We start from the raw sequence: 19,259 nt of genomic DNA, 5'->3' as shown, positions 1-19,259 counted from the left end.
CCGTGATTGTTTGCTGCAGTCCTTAAGTCCTGGAGGCTCAGCTTGTGAAGGGTTAGCACCTCTCTCCAATTGCCACCTTCATCTCTGTTGCAACAATTGGTAGAGTGTGTCTTTGTGTTCTCAATTCCTCAACCAATGGAAATTGTTTTTAATTATTGACTCTGACAAAATCCTTTCACAATTTGAAAAGTCTCTCTTGGATTAGCCCCTCACATCTTCCCACAGAAATGACAAATGAGCCGATATTTCTTCCAACCAACAATCCTCCATTCATTTCTCACCCTCTGGCTCCTCACTGCTGCTTATTCATGGCTCTATTTCTCTTCCTGTACTCTATCCTTCCATTCCTTCTCCAACTCTCCAATGTCATTACTTTTTCCAATAAGCCAGGCTTACAGTCAAAATTGTACACAGAAACTTTGAGACTTGCAATTCCAAGTGGGTAGGTTTGGAATAAGTTTACTGAACATTCAGTCTGTTGTACCAGATAGCATGGGCATTGCAGAAGGGTGTTAGGAAACATTGATTATTTTTCTTAAGGTATGTTAAGACTTCCTGAGTTGTGTAAATCATTAAAAAATAAAATCTGCACTCAGAATTGGAATTCACATGATTGAATTGTAAGCAAACCTAAAATCTTGTTAGGATAATGTCTGAAAGAAATGAACTCAGTTCGAATGCACTGTAATGACACAAGTTCCCTTAAGTCCAAATTAATTTGTTATGTTGTTTGCCCAGTTTGAATTATCTGAATCCTTTTTTAATGTTATTGGAATGATCTGAAATGTTGATTATTCTATACATTCTAACAGTTATTGGCTTAGGAAATCGACTATAACCTAGATAAGACCATGTTAACCTGGAAGAACACATCACAAGTCATAATTAGATTGACTATACTCTAAATATTGACACAGAATTCACAATGAATATATTTACTTTTACTCATTCATGGTATTTGGCATCACTGGCTAGACCAGCATTTGTTGCCCATTCCTAATTTTCAGACACAGTTAAGTGTCAATGATGTCACTGTGGGTCTGGAACCACATGTAGCCCAGACTGGGTATTATGGTAGATTTCCTTCCTTAAAGGATATTAGTGAATGTAATGGGTTTTTATGATAATCATTGTTGGTTATTTGATCACTGTTAGGCCAGATTTTTATTCTAGAATTTTTAATGAATTCAAATTTCATTACTTGCCATTGTGGGATTTAAACCCACATCCCTAGAAGACTACCCATCCCAGTAATACAAATGAAGTGACCTTCCACGTTTCACTGGCACGAATGTTTTGGAGCCTTGTATCGTACTGAATACAACCATGTATATATTAATGTCTTCCTTTGTGTCTTGGTCATTACTCATCTGCAATTAATAAAATGTAAATTTATTTACATGTCGAACTCATTTATCAGCTCTATTTCAGGCTTGACTGAACACCACCTTTAGTGACGTAACAGAGGAGATGTTCTTGTAGGGCAGAAACTGATCTGTGATGTCTTCTAGTTCTGTGTTGAAGTGATCAGGACTTCCATTCGAAGGCTCCTTAAGGCTGTTATTGAGAGCCACATCATAACTGGCTTGTTTTTCAGACATTTTCGCCTCACACGTGTACAGCTTCCTGAAGGCTGCCTGGAACTTCTGAGACATCAGATTGTAAATAATGGGGTTGACAGCACTGTTCAGGTAGATACAGACTCGACAGAACAGCAGAATCCAGGGATTGGTGAAGGGCTGGCTGAGAAAAGAGTTGATGACCACAAGAGTCCTGTAAGGCATCCACAACAGAGCAAAGAGAATGACCACCACAGCCAACATCCTGGTCACCTAAGCAGCCAAGCAAGAAGAATTATTTTGTAATCATTAATACTAACATAAAAATACAAACTTCTATCAGTTTTTAATTTTCCTTTAACAGTAAACTATTTGCTACTGCCCAAAAGTCTTGCTAATGTGTTGTACACCTGGCAGAACATACCCGAGACCTCCACACTATATACAGCCAGGCAATCAGGGCATGTTAGTGCTTGTACATTTTGATGCCCTCTGAGATTATGCCCTCTGGTCCCAGTTTTCATCCAGGTCTTGCTGCATTTGGATGTAGACTGCTTTGGAATCTGAGGTGCCAAACATTGATAGATGCAATGGTTGTATTGAGGACTAATAATCCAAGTTGATGAGTTCAATTTCTACCATGTCAGTTTCAGAATTTGAATACAAAATTGGGACTCGTGAAGTGACCATGAAACTTCTGAATTGTCTTAACAACCCATCCAGTTCACTGTATCCTCGAAGGAAGGCTATCTGCCATTATTGCCTAGTCTGGTCTATATTGGATTCCAGTCCTCAGCTGTCTGAAGTGGCCTTGAAATCGCCCAGACATATCAAAAGGACTCGTGGTCCAAGAAGGTAATTCATCAACATCTACAGAAGGGAAGAAATGCCAGCTCTAGCACTGTTCATTTCATAAGAATGGCTGATGAGAAAAAAAGGAAGCAGTAGAATTAAAGTTGCACAATTGTAGGAATTTATAGGAAAAATGTTACTTGTTTAAATACTGAAGGGCCTCAGCACAAATAACTGATTAAGGCAGATTTCTGATACTAATCTCCATAGTGAGCCACAAAAACGGTTAGCCATGAAATTTGAATGCTTTTATAGTAAATAATTGAATTGTATCAGCAGTTTGACAATCTATGTAAATCACAAATAATAGGAATGAAATGAATTTCTAGTCAATAAGAATAAACAATATATCTTAATGAAAGAATAGAAATTCATCAGCAAACTGTGAGAAAAGGGAATACATGACAGTACGAGGGCAATAGAGAAAATGTGATAAAGTGTGATAGAGAATCAGTGTGAAGGGGAGAGTATGACAAGGAGAGTATTAGACAGAGGAGTGTGACAGTGAGAGATGTGACAGCTTTAAGTGGACAAAAGGTGGAACCTCAATACAGGCAGTCACCAGCACCTAGAGGAGTGGGCGAGATGAGGATTCTAAGGCATATAGTCAGCAGAATGTAGATGAATGGGCAAGAGGAAGAGTGGAAGGCAGGCAGCCAGCCACACCTTGAAGAATAGGTGGGAGGACAATCCTGAGTCAGGCTGTCAACACAGTTGAATACACCGCCTGTCCCTTTTGGAGACATTTAAGTGAAAAAACAATTTTAACCACAAGTTCATCAAGCAGTGAGCAACATGTAATGTCCTAGAGGTCATGCAAGAACAGAAGATGGTAAATTCTGTTGGATTGTCCTCTGGGCAGACTGTCAGAGTCATTTGAAAGAACTCTTTATCAGCAAAATTTACAAACTAGGAGCAAGATATGGCTTGGGTGCTGGTGAGAAAGATCTTCCTACCAAATCCTTCCTACCTGACAAGAGTCTCATCCCTTAGATAGGCTGTCTTTGAGGTGGCTATGGTGGGAAAGACACCTTTATTCACCTATCTTGTGAAACATGCCTTTGCAAAAGAGAGAGATGCAATGATTTTTGTTTAGGTTCATTCCAAGTAGCTCTGTGCTCATTGGGCTGTTCCCAGAGAACGCACACCAGGATAGACATTAACTATGGCTGGAGAGATAAACTCAGTGAAAGATGTTGTTTGATCTCCCTGAAATTTGCTGATCTTCCAGTGCAAAGAGTTATCCTCAATCAAGTGTTATAGACTGACACATTCCATGGTCCAAGACTACATGCTGAGATACGCATTAAAGCCTGGGACAGCCACTGCAGAGACAGAATGGGGAAAGGTCACTGTTTAAGATTTTTAAAATTAATTGTGTACTAAGGAACTGGAAGTTGAATAACTTATTTGACTGCATGCCTCAGAAGGAATTGACACTGTAAACATCTAAGAACATAAGTTTGTATTAAGATACCTTAGACTAGAGCACAGTATCATGTGAAGAGTTTGCTTCTATTGTGCTACCAAAAATTTTCAATCAAATTGTTTTATCCTCAGGCTGTATGGCTGACATGGAATGTAAGTATTAAGATCATTACAATTGTATTGAGACACCTAAGAGTGGAATATGATATATGGAGACAAGTTGAATTGTGTTGTAAATTCATATAATGTACAAGTGAAATGGATTGTAATGTACTTTTACAGATTTTATGAATAAAATTTTTGCAAACAAAGACATCAGTCCAGTCTTGACTGAAAAAAATCAATGTGAAGTCACAGGGAAACCAGTCAGTGATCAATGAGTATTTTGTTAATTATATTGTAAAACCAGAAGATTGTATTAGTATATGTAAGCTTATTGCAATTTGTGAGCTTTACTCGTGGTCATAAAAGCTTAACGGATTTATTTTTAACAATTAATTAACACAAAATAAAGCAGGCAGGGCAGATGGTGTGTTGCACCTGCAGAATATGGGACTTTATGGACACCAAGTGTGAATCGGGGAAAATATGCCTGTAGTGAGGCTCCACTGCTAGAGAAGCTTTAGCTACAGACATTTGAATTTCTCAAGGAGAGGGTAAAGATGCCGATGCATTTTTTTCTGGAGGCGATGCCACTTTTGGGGATAGGGTTGGCTGATTTGCTTAGTGACAGGAGGCTATGAATGTGAGCTGGGAAGGGGTGGGGACCCAGAAGGAGAAGTAGAGGAACGTCCACCTTTGCAGTTGTCCAGTGGGTCTTAGGTTCTTGCAAGCTGTCATGGATGATGGCAGGGACCGAAGGGGGGATCAGCAAACTGACCATGGCACAATGGAATTGGAAACCATTCAAGCAAAGAAAGTTAATAGGAAGATTGTGGTAGTAGGTGAAACTACAGTCAAAGACATGGACACAGGCATCTTTAGCCAAGTAGGAGAATTCAGAAAACAGTTAGGCCTGCCCTGTGCCAAAGTTCAGAACATCTGCTCTGGGATGGAGAGCACCTTGGAGGGTGAGAGTGAAGATACAGTTGTCATGGTAATATGGGTCAGACTAGGAAAGAGGTTCAGCTTAATGATTATGACAGCTATGAGCTAAATTGAAAACCAGGTTCTCACAGGTAATCATTTCCACATTATGACCTGAAGTAAAAGCAAATTGTCCAGTGGTTTGGTAAATATGGATGAATGCTTACTTTAAAGAGTCATGTGGGAAAAGTAGGTTTTGATTTATGGGGGACTGGCAGCAATACTGGGAAAAGTGTGAGTTCTACCACTAGAAGGGCTCCACCTGAACCGAACTGCAGTCAATGTTCTGGCAAATCATATAACTAGGTCCATAGAAAAGGACTTGAAACTAAATAATAGGGGTCAGAGATCACAGTCCCACAGAATAGTTATCGTGCAGAAGGAAGTTACTCAGCCCATCATGTCTACACTGACTCCCTGAGCAATTTAACTTAATACAAATCCCCTGTCTGTTTCCTGTAACCCTGGGTGCTGCTTCTATTTAAATAATTATCTAAAGCCCTCTCTAAAGCCCTCTTGAATGCCTCAATTGAACCTGTCCCCACCTCATTTCCAGGAAATGTATACCATACCCTTACTGCTTACTTTGTGAAATAAAATAAAATTCTCACCACACATTTGCTTCTTTTGCAAAACATTTTAAAACTGTGCTCTTTTATCTTGATCCACTTACAAGTGATCCATTTGTCAGGTCCTCATGATTTTGAAACCTCCAGTCAAATATCCCCTTATCTTCTCTCCAAGGAAAACAGTTCCAACTTCTTCAATTCCTCCTTCTAAATGAAGTACCTTTTCCTGAAACCAATCCTGTAAACTGTTTCTGATCTCACTGTAATGCATTCACTTCCTGGTACACAGTGTTGGTGAAGTCGTATTCAGAACACTGTGTACAGGGTGGTCATTTTTATTTAAGAAAAGGATGTGAATGAGTTAGAAGCAGTTCAGAGAATGCTCTAATATCTGGGATGAAGAGGATATCATACCGGGGAAGTTTGGATAGACTGGGTCTGTATTCATTGGAACTTAAAAGAATGAGAAGTGAACTTATTGAAACACACAAAATCCTGAGGGGACCTGACAAGGTACAAGCTGAAAGGATGTCTCCAGCAAAGAAGGATTAAAATTAAGGAGTTCTCCATTTAAGGCTTAGACATGAGGAGAAGTTATTATCTCAAAGGGTCATGAGTCCTTGGAACCATTCCAAGAAAGTGGTGCAGGTCATTGAATCAATCTTTGAATAATTTTGAGACAGAGTTAGATCAATTCTTGACCTGGAAGGGAGTCAAAGCTTATCAGGAGCAGGCAAGAAAATGCGGTTAATGCAATATCAGATTGGGAATATTTTATTGAATGGTGGAGAGATTCAAGCAGGCTTCCTGCATTTCTAAGTCCAATGTTCTATGTTTGTATAACAATGTGTGAGAGAGAGAGAGATACTGTAACAGACACAATATGACAGAGTGTGATAGAGAGAGATACTGAGTAAGACAGTGATAGTTTGACAGCAAGACTGTCTGACAGAATGTGTGAGACAGAGACAGAGTGTGTGACACAGAGAGGGAGAGACAGGCAGACAGACAGCATGTGAGACAGAAAAACAGAGTGTGGCAGAGCAAAAGGGAATGTGGTAGACAGAGAGAGAAGAGCATGAGGGAGAGAGTGTGTGAGATAGAGAGTGTGAGAAAGGGGGAGAATGTGTGACAGAGAGAGTGAGAGACAGAAAAAAGTGAACGTGAAACAAAGGAAAGGATCTTGTGGCAGAGAGGAAGGGTGTGTGATCGAGGGAAACTATGTATGTTGCAGAGAGAGAGAGAAAGCATGTAAGACTGAGAAAGTGTGAGACAGAGGGAGAGTGTGTTTGACACAGAGAGAGAAAGAGAGTACGTGTGTGAGACGTAGGAGAGTTTGAGACTGAGAGACACAGAGTATGAGACTAGGAGAGAGAGAGAGAGCAAGAGAGAAAGAAAGAGAGAGAGAGAGAGAGAGAGAATGAGACCAAGAGTGAGAGACACACAGACAAAGAAAGAGATGTGACATAGTGCGTGCTACAGAGATTGTCTGGCAGATTGTATGAGTGTATGAAACGGTAAAAGAGTGTGTGTGTATGTGTGTGTGTGTGTGAGAGAGACAGAGAATGTGAGTCAAAGGAGAGTATGTGACAGTGAGAGGCACTGTGCCAGAGAAAGTATTTGTGAGGCAGAGAGCATGTGTTACAGGCCAAGAGAGAGAATAATAGAGAGGGAGAGGGAGTGAGACAGAGGGAGCATGTGACACAGAAAGAAAGAGAGAGAGATTGCCAAAAATGGGGGTAACAGAGAGACCAAGTGTGAGACAGAGTGAGTGTGTAACAGCTAGAGAGAGCATGTGTGAGAAAGAGAGAATTTGGGACACAGCAAGACTGTGACAGAAGGATAGGTTGCAACAAAATGTGTGTGTGAGACAGAGGGAATGCGCGTGAGAGTGTGTGACAAACAACATATATGACAGACAGACTGTGACACAGAGAGAGTGTGTGGCAGTGAAGAGAGAGGGTGAGAGAGAGAGAGAGAGGGTGAGAGACAGAAAGAATGCATGATGTGGAAAGAGTGTGTGATAGAGAGAGTGTGTGACATAAAAACAATGTATAACAGTGTGACAGAGGGAGTGAGAGACTGTGTGACAGTGAAAAATCATATGTGACAGAGCGACAGTTACATTTAGAAGGACAAGGGCAGCAAAAACATTGAAACAATGCCACTTGCAACTTTCCCAACAAGCCACTCACCATCCTGAGTCAAAAATATGTTCTCATTCCTTCATTGCCACTGGGTCAAGATCCTGAAACTCTCTCCCCAACAGCACTGAGTCTACCTACATCAAATGGATTGCAGCAGTTCAAGAAGGCAGTTCAGCACAAGCTTCTAAAAGACTACAGGATGAGCAATAAATGCTGGCTGACATTCCAGGAATGAACAATAAGAGACAGAGTGTAATAATGTGACAAAGAGAGAGAATGCGATGGGGGCAATGTTTTGTAACAGAGAGGTAGAGAAAGTGAGACAGAGACAACGAGTAGCATGGAGAGTGGGAGTCAGCAAGGCAGAAAATATCAGTGTGAGAAAGATAAGGGAGTGTGTGACAGAGAGAGAGTGTGAGACTGAGAGAGTGACTGGAACACTGAGAGTCGATGACAGAGGGAATGTGAAGCAAAGGAAGGGACACTGTGTGTTTGACAGTAACGGGAGAGTGTGTGACAGAGATAGTACATGTGTCAGAAAGAGAGAAAATAACAGAATGAGGGAGTCTGAGAATGAATGTTTGACAGTGAGAAAGTGGGTGTGACAGTGGGGGAAGAGTGTATGATGTGGAAAGAGTGCGGAACACATAGAGTATGTGTGAGAGAGAGAGAGAGACTGTGACAGAGCGACTAAGGTCAAAAAATGTGACAAGGTAAGTGTGACAGAGAAAGGATATTGTGTGACAGAGAAGCAGTGAGTTGTTGAGTGAGAAAGTGCGTGATGGAGGGATAAATGTGTGACATCATGGTTAGCGAATGTAGATAGAGAAAGTGTGAGACAGAAAGCGCAAGTGTGGCTGGGCGGATTATAATTTACGTGAAGGTTAGATGTGTTCCACCCTTTCACAGTTTCTGTGCAGTTTTAAAAAGCTGGAATTGTACCAGGGGTTTGCAGGTGGGCTTTGAAAGCTCAGGTCTTCCCTCCTACCTCCACTGAAGGTCCAGAAGCTCAGTAGAAAAACAAAATACAGTGGGTGTTGTAATTCTGTAAGAGTGACCTTTTAGGAAAGCAACCAAAGGAGAAGTTACCTCCAGAATGATCATTTCCAGTAGCTGGCCTGAGGTGGCCTGGTTAGTGTAACTCATTACACAGATGGTCAGCAACTTTGACTATGCCGGACAGACAGGGAGAGCGAGAGTGTGTGTGTGAGAGAGAGAGAGAGAGACTACTGCAGTAATGTAGGATGAATATGGTCATTGTCCCATCTCCAGCAACCTTGGAGTCACCAGCTTCCAGCAGGTTCTTGGTGCTGTGAAAGCCTCAGCCAGTGGAGGGTAGCAGCCACGCCATTTTGCACTGTTCAAGCTTCGAAAGAGCTGACTGTGCTCTGACCTCCTGTGAGCTGCCTGAATCTGTGCTGAGAAAGTTGCTTTGTCACTGGAAATGATCTACCTGCTCAGACATGTTATGACACACCTCCTGGGCAGAACCTTCTGATGAATCTTCCTTGTGGCTATGTGATAGGAGCACTACCACCGTATCATGAGAACCCAAACCTTATCAATGGAAGCTGGCAGTCCATTTGCTAGTTATTCAGCTACACTGCATCCCTGCTCATGACTCTACCCCCATTCCCCCCACCACCACACCCACTCCAGTTACAGGCTCCGCCCCCTACTCCCAGCTCCACACCCACACCAGATCCCAACTCCCAGTCCTGCCGAGTTTTCACCATCCCTCCAGACCTCCCACTCACTGAGGACGAACGATCAGTCCTCAGCAAAGGCCTCACCTTCATCCCCCTCCGTCCACACATTAATGAATTTAATACACTCCGCGACATCGAACAATTCTTCCGTCGCCTCCGCCTCCGAGCTTACTTTCACAATCAGGACTCCCGCCCACCTTCCGAGGACCCCTTCGCCCACCTCCAACACACTGCATCCACCTGGACACCCCGCGCTGGCCTATTACCTGCCCTCGACCTCTTCATTTCCAACTGCCGCCGGGACATTAACCACCTCAACCTGTCTACCTCCCTCCCCCACTCCAACCTCTCACCCTCACAACGCGCAGCCCTCCAGTCCCTCTGCTCCAATCCCAACCTCACCATCAAGCCAGTGGATAAAGGGGATGCAGTGGTAGTCTGGTGCACTGACCTCTACACTGCTGAAGCCAAATGCCAACTCGAAGACACCTCCTCCTACCACCCCTCAACCATGACCCCACCCCCCCATCACTAAACTATCATCTCCCAGACCATACAGAACCTCATCACCTCAGGAGATCTCCCACCCACAGCTTCCAACCTCATAGTCCGGGAACCCCGCACTGCCCGGTTCTACCTCCTTCCCAAGATCCACAAGCCTGGCCGACCCATTGTCTCAGCATGTTCCGCCCCACTGAACTCATATCTACCTACCTTGACACTGTTCTATCCCCCCCCAGTCCAGGAACTCCCCACATATGTTCGAGACACCACCCATGCCCTTCACCTCCTCCAAGACTTCCGTTTCCCTGACCCCAAACGCCTCATCTTCACCATGGATATCCAATCACTCTACACGTCAATCCGCCATAACCAGGGCCTCCAAGCCCTCCATTTCTTCCTCTCCCGACATCCCCAACAGTATCCTTCCACCGACACTCTCATTCATTTGGCCAACCTGGTCCTCACCCTTAACAATTTCTCCTTCAAATCCTCCCACTTCCTCCAGACCAAAGGGGTAGCCATGGGCACCCGTATGGGCCCCAGCTATGCCTGTCTCTTTGTTAGCTATGTAGAACAGTCCATCTACCATAATTACACCAGCACCACTCCATACCTCTTCCTCCGCTACATTGATGACTGCATTGGCGCCACCTCAGGCTCCCGCGAGGAGGTTGAGCAATTCATCAACTTCACCAACACATTCCAACCTGACCTTAAATTTACCTGGACCATCTCTGACACCTCGCTCCCCTTCCTGGACCTCTCCATCTCCATTAATGACGACCGCCTTGACACTAACATTTTTTATAAACCCACCGACTCCCACAGCTACCTGGATTACACCTCTTCCCACCCTACCTCCTGCAAAAATGCCATCCCGTATTCCCAATTCCTCCACCTCCACCGTATCTGCTCCCAGGAGGACCAGTTCCACTGCAGAACACACCAGATGGTCTCCTTCTTTAGAGACTGCAATTTCCCTTCCCACGTGGTTAAAGATGCCCTCCAACGCATCTCGTCCACATCCCGCACCTCCGCCCTCAGACTCCACCCCTCCAACTGTAACAAGGACAGAACGCCCCTGGTGCTCACCTTCCACCCTACCAACCTTCACATAAACCAAATCATCCACCAACATTTCTGCCACCTCCAAACAGACCCCACTACCAGGGATATATTTCCCTCCCCAAACCTTTCCACCTTCCGCAAAGACCGTTCCCTCCGTGACTACCTGCTCAGGTCCATGCCCCCCTACAACCCACCCTCCCGTCCTGGCACCTTCCCCTGCCACCGCAGGAATTGCAAAACCTGCGCCCACACCTCCTCCCTCACCTCCATCCAAGACCCTAAAGGAGACGTCCTCATCCATCAAAGTTTTACCTGCACATCTACCAGTATCATTTATTGTATCCGTTGTTACCGATGCGGTCTCCTCTACATTGGGGAGACTGGGCGCCTCCTAGCAGAGCGCTTTAGGGAACATCTCTGGGACACCCGCACCAATCAACCACACGGCCCTGTGGCCCAACATTTTAGCTCCCCCTCCCACTCTGCCGAGGACATGGAGGTCATGGGCCTCCTTCACCACTGCTCCCTCACCACCCAATGCCTGGAGGAAGAATGCCTCATCTTCCGCCTCCGAACACTTCAACCCCAGGGTATCAATGTGGATTTCACCGGTTTCCTCATTTCCCCTTCTCCCACCTCACCCCAGTTCCAGTCTTCCAGCTCAGCACTGTCCCCATGACCTGTCCGACTGGCCTATCTTCTTTTCCACTGAAAGAAGGCTAATAGTATGCTGGCCTTCATAACAAGAGGGATTGAGTATAGAAGCAAAGAGGTTCTTCTGCAGCTGTACAGGGCTCTGGTGAGACTGCACCTGGAGTATTGTGTGCAATTCTGGTCTCCAAATTTGAGGAAAGACATTCTGGCTATTGAGGGAGTTCACAAGGTCAATTCCTGGAATGGCGGGACTACCTTACGCTAAAAGGCTATAGGTTCATAAGGTCAATTCCTGGAATGGTGGGACTACCTTACGCTAAAAGACTGGAGTGACTGGGCTTGTATACCCTTGAGTTTAGAAGACTGAGAGGGGATCTGATTGAGACATATACGATTATTAAAGGATTGGACACTCTGGAGGCAGGAAACATGTTTCAGCTGATGGGTGAGTGCCGAACCAGAGGACACAGCTTAAAATATGGGGTAGACCATTCAGGACAGAGATGAGGAGAAACTTCTTCACCCAGAGAGTGGTGGGTGTGTGGAATGCTCTGCCCCAGAGGGCAGTGGAGGCCCAGTCTCTGGATTCATTTAAGAAAAAGTTGGATAGAGCTCTCAGGGATAGTGGAATCAAGGGTTATGGAGATAAGGCAGGAACAGGATACTGATTAAGGATGATCAGCCATGATCATATTGAATGGTGGTGCAGGCTTGAAGGGCAGAATAGCCTACTCCTGCACCTATTGTCTATTGTCTATTGTCTATCCACTCCACCCTCCTCTCTGACCCATCACCTTCATCCTACCCCCATTCACCCTTTGTACTCTTTGCTACCTTCCCCCACCCTCCTCCCTGACCTATCACCTTCATCCCCACCCCCACTCACCTATTGTACTCTATGCTACTTCCTCCCCACCCCCACCCTCCTCTCATTTATCTCTCCACCCTTCAGGTACTCTGCCTGTATTCCTGATGAAGGGCTTTTGTCCAAAACGTCAATTTTCCTGCTCCTCGGATGCTGCCTGAACTGCTGTGTTTTTCCAGCACCACTCTACTCCAGAATCTGGTTTCCAGCACCTGCCATCATTGTTTTTACCTAGTTGTTCTTATTGAAGCCAACTACTGTGGAAGGTGGTTGAAAGAAGGAAGCAATAAATGTTCTTGTGGGAATCTTCCAGCTCATAACAAGAGTGAGGCTAGTCTAAGCTGGACCCAGGGGGGCTCCCAATGAAATGACAGGTGATAGCTGTTTGTACTTGCCTGTTTCCTGGAAGTGGCTGTGCTGTTGGGTGTAAAGGTGTCACTTGTTTGTTGGTGGCCAATGGATCCACCCCTCTGGTGTTTGTTGCTTTCTGTTGGATCAGTGTGGATGGGATTCAGAAATAAAATCCTGCTGATCATCCAGTATAGGACAGTGGCCAGGACCAGGGGAGCAATGTAGAACAGAAAGAAATCAAGAAAATAAATGGGCAGGTAAAATTTTCGGGAGACTTTATAGTCACAAACCACCACTGTCATACCCTTGTAGCTGGTGTGTTTAATATCTAACAGGAAAAGCCACATCATGCAATAGAGAGAAGTGAAAGTCCACACTAACAGGATAATCTTTTTAGCTCTGGATGTAGTGCAGATAAACTGGGCTTTCATAGGGTGGCAGATAGCGATGTATCTCTCGATAGTGAATGCAGTTATTGAGCAGGAAGACACATTAACGCCCAGGTATTGCAGGTACGTGATTGTCAGGCAGCCCATGTAACCATAGACCCATGATCCGTAGATGGTGTTGGTGATGTTGGGGAGACCAGCAGCTATCAGTACCACCAGGTCCGCTACCGCCAGGCTCACCAGGTAACAGTTCGTTGGGGTTCTCATGTGCTTTGTGCTGAGGACCACAAAGACCACCAGCACATTTCCCACAATCCCAACTCCACACACCAGCAGGATGAGAGCCACGCTCGCCACTTGGTACTCGCGACTCTGCTCTGTCCTGTTGCCAAAGCTCTCGTTCAGCTGCTCCTCATGGTGGGAACTCAGGTTCTCCATGGTCAGTTGATGCTGCGTCTCTCTGCGTCCCTGGGATGGTGCTGCTGTTGTGCAGAATCAGCAACTGTCCACCTCTGGCCTGAAGCGGAGTGAACATAAGGATGAATCAGTCTCCACTGAAAAGAAGATTCAGTAAGGATGGCATGTGGCTGTATCATTCTCCTCACTGACTTCCAAAAACATTTCTACAGAAAGCGTAAAGTATTTACTTTTATTTAAAAAAGAAACCCTTTGGTAATTAGTTAGATGCACGGTACTGTGTCTCAATCCAATGAGACCTGACTGGATGTATAATTGAATTAAATTATACAGCCATCCATTTTCACATTTATACCCAATAATGAAAGATGAGTGACAGAGTAATCGTTTTAAACAGGAGGGTGATAAGACAGTAAGTCTTAACCAGATCAGGATACTCACAGTTAAGATTAAGCCCTCCTAGGACCTCCTGAAAGGGCTCGGTTCTACACAGACTGACTCTTCAGAAGAAATACCGAGGGTAGGTTCCAGCACTGACAAACTGCTGTTAACATTTCCCTGCACGTACACCATGCAGATTTAGTTGAAAAATGTCACCCCGAACTGAGCCGAAACCGTGCTTGGAAAGTTGTAACCACGTCTGGAATTCAGAACGATAGATAAACACCCTTTTCCAGCACCGGCTGCAGATAGCTCATTAAAAGTCTGCACTGCCCCAGTTTTCCAAACTGGGAATGATTTCATTCGATCTGTCTCGCTCTCTCCAACTCCCCCTCAGTTACGTATCCACTGACCTGGCCACACTCCAGCTCCTCCTGCTCCACAAATTAGTCCATTCTGTCACATAACTGCAATCAGCCTTCCTCTTAGCCTTATTGTTCCACTCTCCGCTTTGCTTTTCCCTGTGATTTTGCCCTACAGCAGGCGGGCTGAGCTGGTGCAGTCTCCCACCCCATTTCCCCTTGTCGACTTGTCACTTCTCCATCTTCACTCAGGCCTGTGTTCTGAAGAAAGAGGGCGCTAAATTCGAAACATTAACTCTTGCCAGAGCAGCTGAGTTTTTCCAGCAATTTCTGTTTTTTGTTTCGTAAGTCCCGTCCTCGCCAGAGCAGGCAGGGTTTGAACCCGGACCAGGTTCATTCCCACTGTGCCACAAGAGCTCTCTGTACAGGGCTGCCTGAGACAAAGTTAAAAATCACACAACACCAGGTTATAGTCCAACAGGTTTAATTGGAAGCGCTAGCTTTCACAGCGCTGCTCCTTCATCAGGTGGTTGATGAAGGTTGATGAACCACCTGATGAAGGAGCAGCGCACAGAAAGCTAGTGATTCCAAATAAACCTGTTGGACTATAACCTGGTGTTGTGTGATTTTTAACTTTGTACACCGCAGTCCTACACCAGCATCTCCAAATCATGACTGCCTGAGTCAGATCTTTATCCACTTAAGGTTTCAGTTTACATACCATTCCTCAGGCTGAGGAGCAACTGCTCGTTTGGGATTGGGGCAGAACATGTTCCTTCACATTGACAGCTCTCTAATTGCATTTATATTATTTATTTTGAATCCATTTGTATGGATACTCTTCGTGCCTATTTCACTTCAGTTGAAGTGGGTATGGAAGATGAATTTAGCCTCAGTCAAGGATTTGAGCGCATTATCTCCCCTGAGGATAATGCTGTCTTAAATTTAGGTTCTGCCCATACGTGTTTTAAAAAAAATCCATTAGCACTACTGGAGGAAAAGTGTAGTGTACCCAAAAATTTACCCTCGAACAACATCACCAAGGAAACAGATTATTAGGTCTGTTATCGTCTTATTTGTGAAATCTTGCTATACGGAAATTGTTGTCTTCATCTCCATATCAGAACAGTGACTGCTTTTCAGAAAAGTATTTTGTTGGCTGTGAAGTGGTTTGGCAAACGCTGAGGAAAAAATGGTGCTATATAAATCAAAGTCTTCCTTTCTGCAAGGAGAATGTTTGCAAAAGAATTTTCCTATTATTCTTTTCAAATTCTAAAATAGCCTGGGCCTTTCCCTATCTCTTGTATTTTACCTCCAGCTCTATAAACATTCCAAAATCTCTGCACTTTTCCAATTCTTGCCTCTTGCACATCTTTAATTTCCTTCTCTCCACCATTGGAACTCCCCCTTAACCTCTCTACCTTTCTCTTTGAAAAGAATCTTTCAAATATAGATTTTCAATCAAGCTTTCGATAAATGTCCTAATATCTCCTTCCATAACTCAGTGTCATTCTTTCTTTATTTGATAATTGCTCATAGGAAGCAACTTGGGACAGTTTATTTTGTTCAGGGTGCTATATAAGTGCAGTACATCCATTTCTACTATTTAATTGGCACTAATACAACTAGGAGCATGTGGTTTTGGATTCTAATGCTCTGTCAGTTGGCTCAATTATCTGAAAACAGATTTCATGACCTACCCTGACATGATGATGCAAAATATGAACTATTGATTTTTGCATCCAAATACCCAAATTAATATCTGGGACTTTCATGGACTGAAATGATTTTAAAAACTGAGCCAAAAATGCTTAAAGTGGCTGCAAGCACCACCTGACCACAAGTAGCCAAACTTCTGAAGTAGACTCATCCTGGACTCAAAACGTTAACTCTGTTTTTGTCTCTCTATACATGCTGCGAGACATACTGTGTTTCTCCAGCACTTTCTGTTTTTGTTTTTGACCAAATTTCAATGTGAATTTGACAATAGACAATCAGATTGAAATTAACATGTTACTGAAAAGCAACGAGCCCAGCCCTCAAGCTTCCTGAAAAAGTGCAGAAAGGCCTCCATCTCCTTTTTTGATCTACACATTTAAGAGAATGTTCATGTGTTGGAGGTGGAACCTTTTATACAATTAACAAACCTATAAGCATAACACCTGCAGGCAGAATACTCAACAAGATGTTGACAATGAGATACTGAAATGAGGGCTGTAGCACTGTATACCTGCTAGGAACTCTCTCTCTCTCTCTCTTTGTCTCAAGAAAGAAAAGCACCTGGTGATAATACTGATTAAAAAGGCACAAGAACTACTTGCAGTCCTACTATTAAAATTCAAACGTTCTTTCATGACATACTACCATGCTTATTTCAGTTAAATGAAAAATATTTCAAATGCAGTGAATTTTATTTGGAAAATAAGATAGGGACATAAAATAAGGTCATTTTGATCAATACTAGAGGACAAGGCAATAAAAATTTATTCTGTGCAGGTTATCAGTTACAGAGTCTGACAAGAAATCCCTGAGTTTTTTTATTTGAATTTTTCTCTGGAATCCAGCAAGAGCTAATAAAAAAACTTTGTAGATAGGATTGCATTTATCAATTTTTTTAGCAATAGATAAACATACAAAGTTTAATGAAATATTTAACAAAAGTACAAAAGGCTGATGTTGTGGCTTGGCAGCATTGTTTGACCCAACTCTAGAGTCTCACTCTGCAGTCTATCTTTCCTTCTCCCGCTTCTCTCTTTGACCCAAAATCTTGATTAAGCTGGAACAGTGACTTTTTTAAAAAAATCAGCTGTGCAAATAATATCATGAATCAAAAAGATATGAAAATATTTTTCAAATGAGTTATTTTCAAAAGACTCAAAACAGTTCACTTTGGATTTCTATTGAATCCATAATTTGATTCAGAATAATAAAACATGCCTGAGCTTTAAAACAACATGCATATTGAATACTGAATCATTACTTGGATAATGGTGATGGAGTTACAGTTGTAAATGCCAGGCATGAAAATGAAGAAGGACAATATTGGTTATTTCTTTGGCCATTTTAGTCCTGATTGCAAATAATATGTTCAGCTTATTGAATTATTGATCAAGAAATAACAGTACCATGGTATAATGTCACAAAGAAATCAATTACAGTAATTAGAGAAATTGTTCCAATACAGAATCATTCCAATGCTTTTCACATATAGCTTTTTGCTCAGATGCTGGAAGAAGACGACAGAGATCAGAGGAAAAGAATCTAGAGTGGAACCGCCATTCTTTATGAATTCTGAATCTTTTTATAAAATATGAAATATTGCAAGGAATAAACCAGGATGTTCCTGCCGGGCCATGAGCTGGAGGCTTGTTAAGTTTACACACGTGCAACCCCAGTGAGTTTGTTAATGGCCTCGTTGGCAGTAAAACAAATGTAACTCTCACCACAGTGCTGTCAGAGGCAAGGGCTTAACTTTCCAGCATCACCAACAAAGAGACAGGCAATACTGTTAAAATTAATGGTGCTGGTTCTAGGCAATGTCACAGAAACATTACTAAATAGGGTTCATGGCCTCCTTCTATGCTGTAGGTTTCTGTGGTTCTGTAATTGAATAAATTATCAGAGCTGGAGAGAGAAGTTAAAAACAAAGAACTGAAGAATAAAATTGTGAGTAAATGCCTGCAACATTGTCCATAGTCAATTCATCATTATCAATCTAACATACTCACAGGACCTTGAAAGAATTGGACAATCCCTCAGAAACTAATTTTATCCTATGGCCAGTACAGGCTTTACTGTCATTACAGGCAATTGTTTATTTTCCTTTGATGAGGACTATGGTCACTGCTATCAAAACTGACACGGATAGATGCTCCTTCGAGTATGAGGTCAGATAAGACATTACTTCCAGAGTGCTTCACAACCAATGAACTGCTTCCAAAATGTGGTCACTGTTGTACTGAAGGAAGCAACCAGTAGTCAATCATTTAAACGTTGTTAGTTGATTCTAGCTATTTGCCAGGAAAACCAATTCGTTACCATATCTGAAAGACTCATAGAATCCTTACAGTGTGGAAGTAGGCCATTTGGCCCTTTGACTGACCATCTGAACAGTATCCCACCCAGACCCTCTTCCCCCCAAAACACTCTATTCCTGTAACCCAGCATTTCCCATGGCTAACACCCCTAGACACTGTGGGCAATTTAACATGGCCAATCCATCTAACTTGTACATCTGTGGTCTGTGAAAGGAAACTGGAGCACCTGGATGAAACCCATGCAGGGAGAATATGCAAACTTCACACAAATAATCACCCAAGGCTGGAATCAAACCTAGGACCCTGGCAGCTGGGTGGCAACAGTGCTACCACTATGCTACCATAGCACCTCTAATAGTGGCTTGGTACTAGCACTAGGGCATCAGTCATAATGTTTGTGCTTACATCTCTAGAGGGTGACTTGAATCTAGGACTATGTAACTTGGAGGCAAGAGCCAAGGCTAATACTTGCATGAGTGTGCAAGCACTGAGAGGTGCTCATGAGGAGGAAAACAGGAAGGCCTGCTATAATGGGCATGGCTCAGGAACACAGCCATTGCAGAATGGTGCATATTTTCATTGAGTCCGTTTGCTTAGAAGAGTGCCAGGACCTCCCAGAAAGAAAGAAATAGATCCCACATGAAAAGGCAGCCGTGAAACCTGTCCAATGCCTTCCCTTCCTTCATCAATGGCTTTGATGAAAGCATCATCAACAACTACTGCAGATGGCTAGAACCCAGTGTATCTCAATCCTGAATGGATTTATGACTTACCTATTCCAGTTCATTCACTCACCACATGAAGTGCTGCGAGTGTTTGGATGACCTGGAGAATTTGAGCCCCAGATATTTATATGCTTCTTATATGCAATTTCCTATCCC

General features: G+C 43.3%; 1 protein-coding gene across 1 annotated transcript; it reads right to left on the bottom strand.

Moving 5' to 3' along the window:
- Nucleotides 1-1,234: 1,234 nt before the first annotated feature.
- Nucleotides 1,235-14,117, bottom strand: trhra (thyrotropin-releasing hormone receptor a). The gene is made up of 3 exons (XM_072569568.1): nucleotides 14,040-14,117; nucleotides 12,837-13,698; nucleotides 1,235-1,832 (listed from the first exon to the last, which is right to left on the bottom strand). Exons 2-3 carry the CDS (start codon nucleotides 13,617-13,619, stop codon nucleotides 1,428-1,430), a joined length of 1,188 nt encoding a protein of 395 aa, XP_072425669.1. The 5' UTR covers nucleotides 13,620-13,698; nucleotides 14,040-14,117; the 3' UTR covers nucleotides 1,235-1,427.
- Nucleotides 14,118-19,259: the final 5,142 nt, after the last annotated feature.

Source organism: Chiloscyllium punctatum, chromosome 5, assembly GCF_047496795.1.
Source record: "Chiloscyllium punctatum isolate Juve2018m chromosome 5, sChiPun1.3, whole genome shotgun sequence".
Taxonomy (NCBI): Eukaryota; Metazoa; Chordata; class Chondrichthyes; order Orectolobiformes; family Hemiscylliidae; genus Chiloscyllium; species Chiloscyllium punctatum.
The sequence above is the reverse complement of the archived record's forward strand: the minus strand, read 5'-3'. Positions and strand labels throughout refer to the sequence as shown.

What these genes read in the sequence shown, in the direction of transcription:
- trhra (XM_072569568.1), bottom strand. Translation starts at nt 13,619, where the DNA reads ATGGAGAACCTGAGTTCCCACCATGAGGAGCAGCTGAACGAGAGCTTT. An exon ending in CAGCCACTTCCAGGAAACAG is followed by an intron (nt 1,833 to 12,836) that starts GCAAGTACAAAC and finishes TTGGCTGCTTAG; the next exon opens with GTGACCAGGATGTTGGCTGT.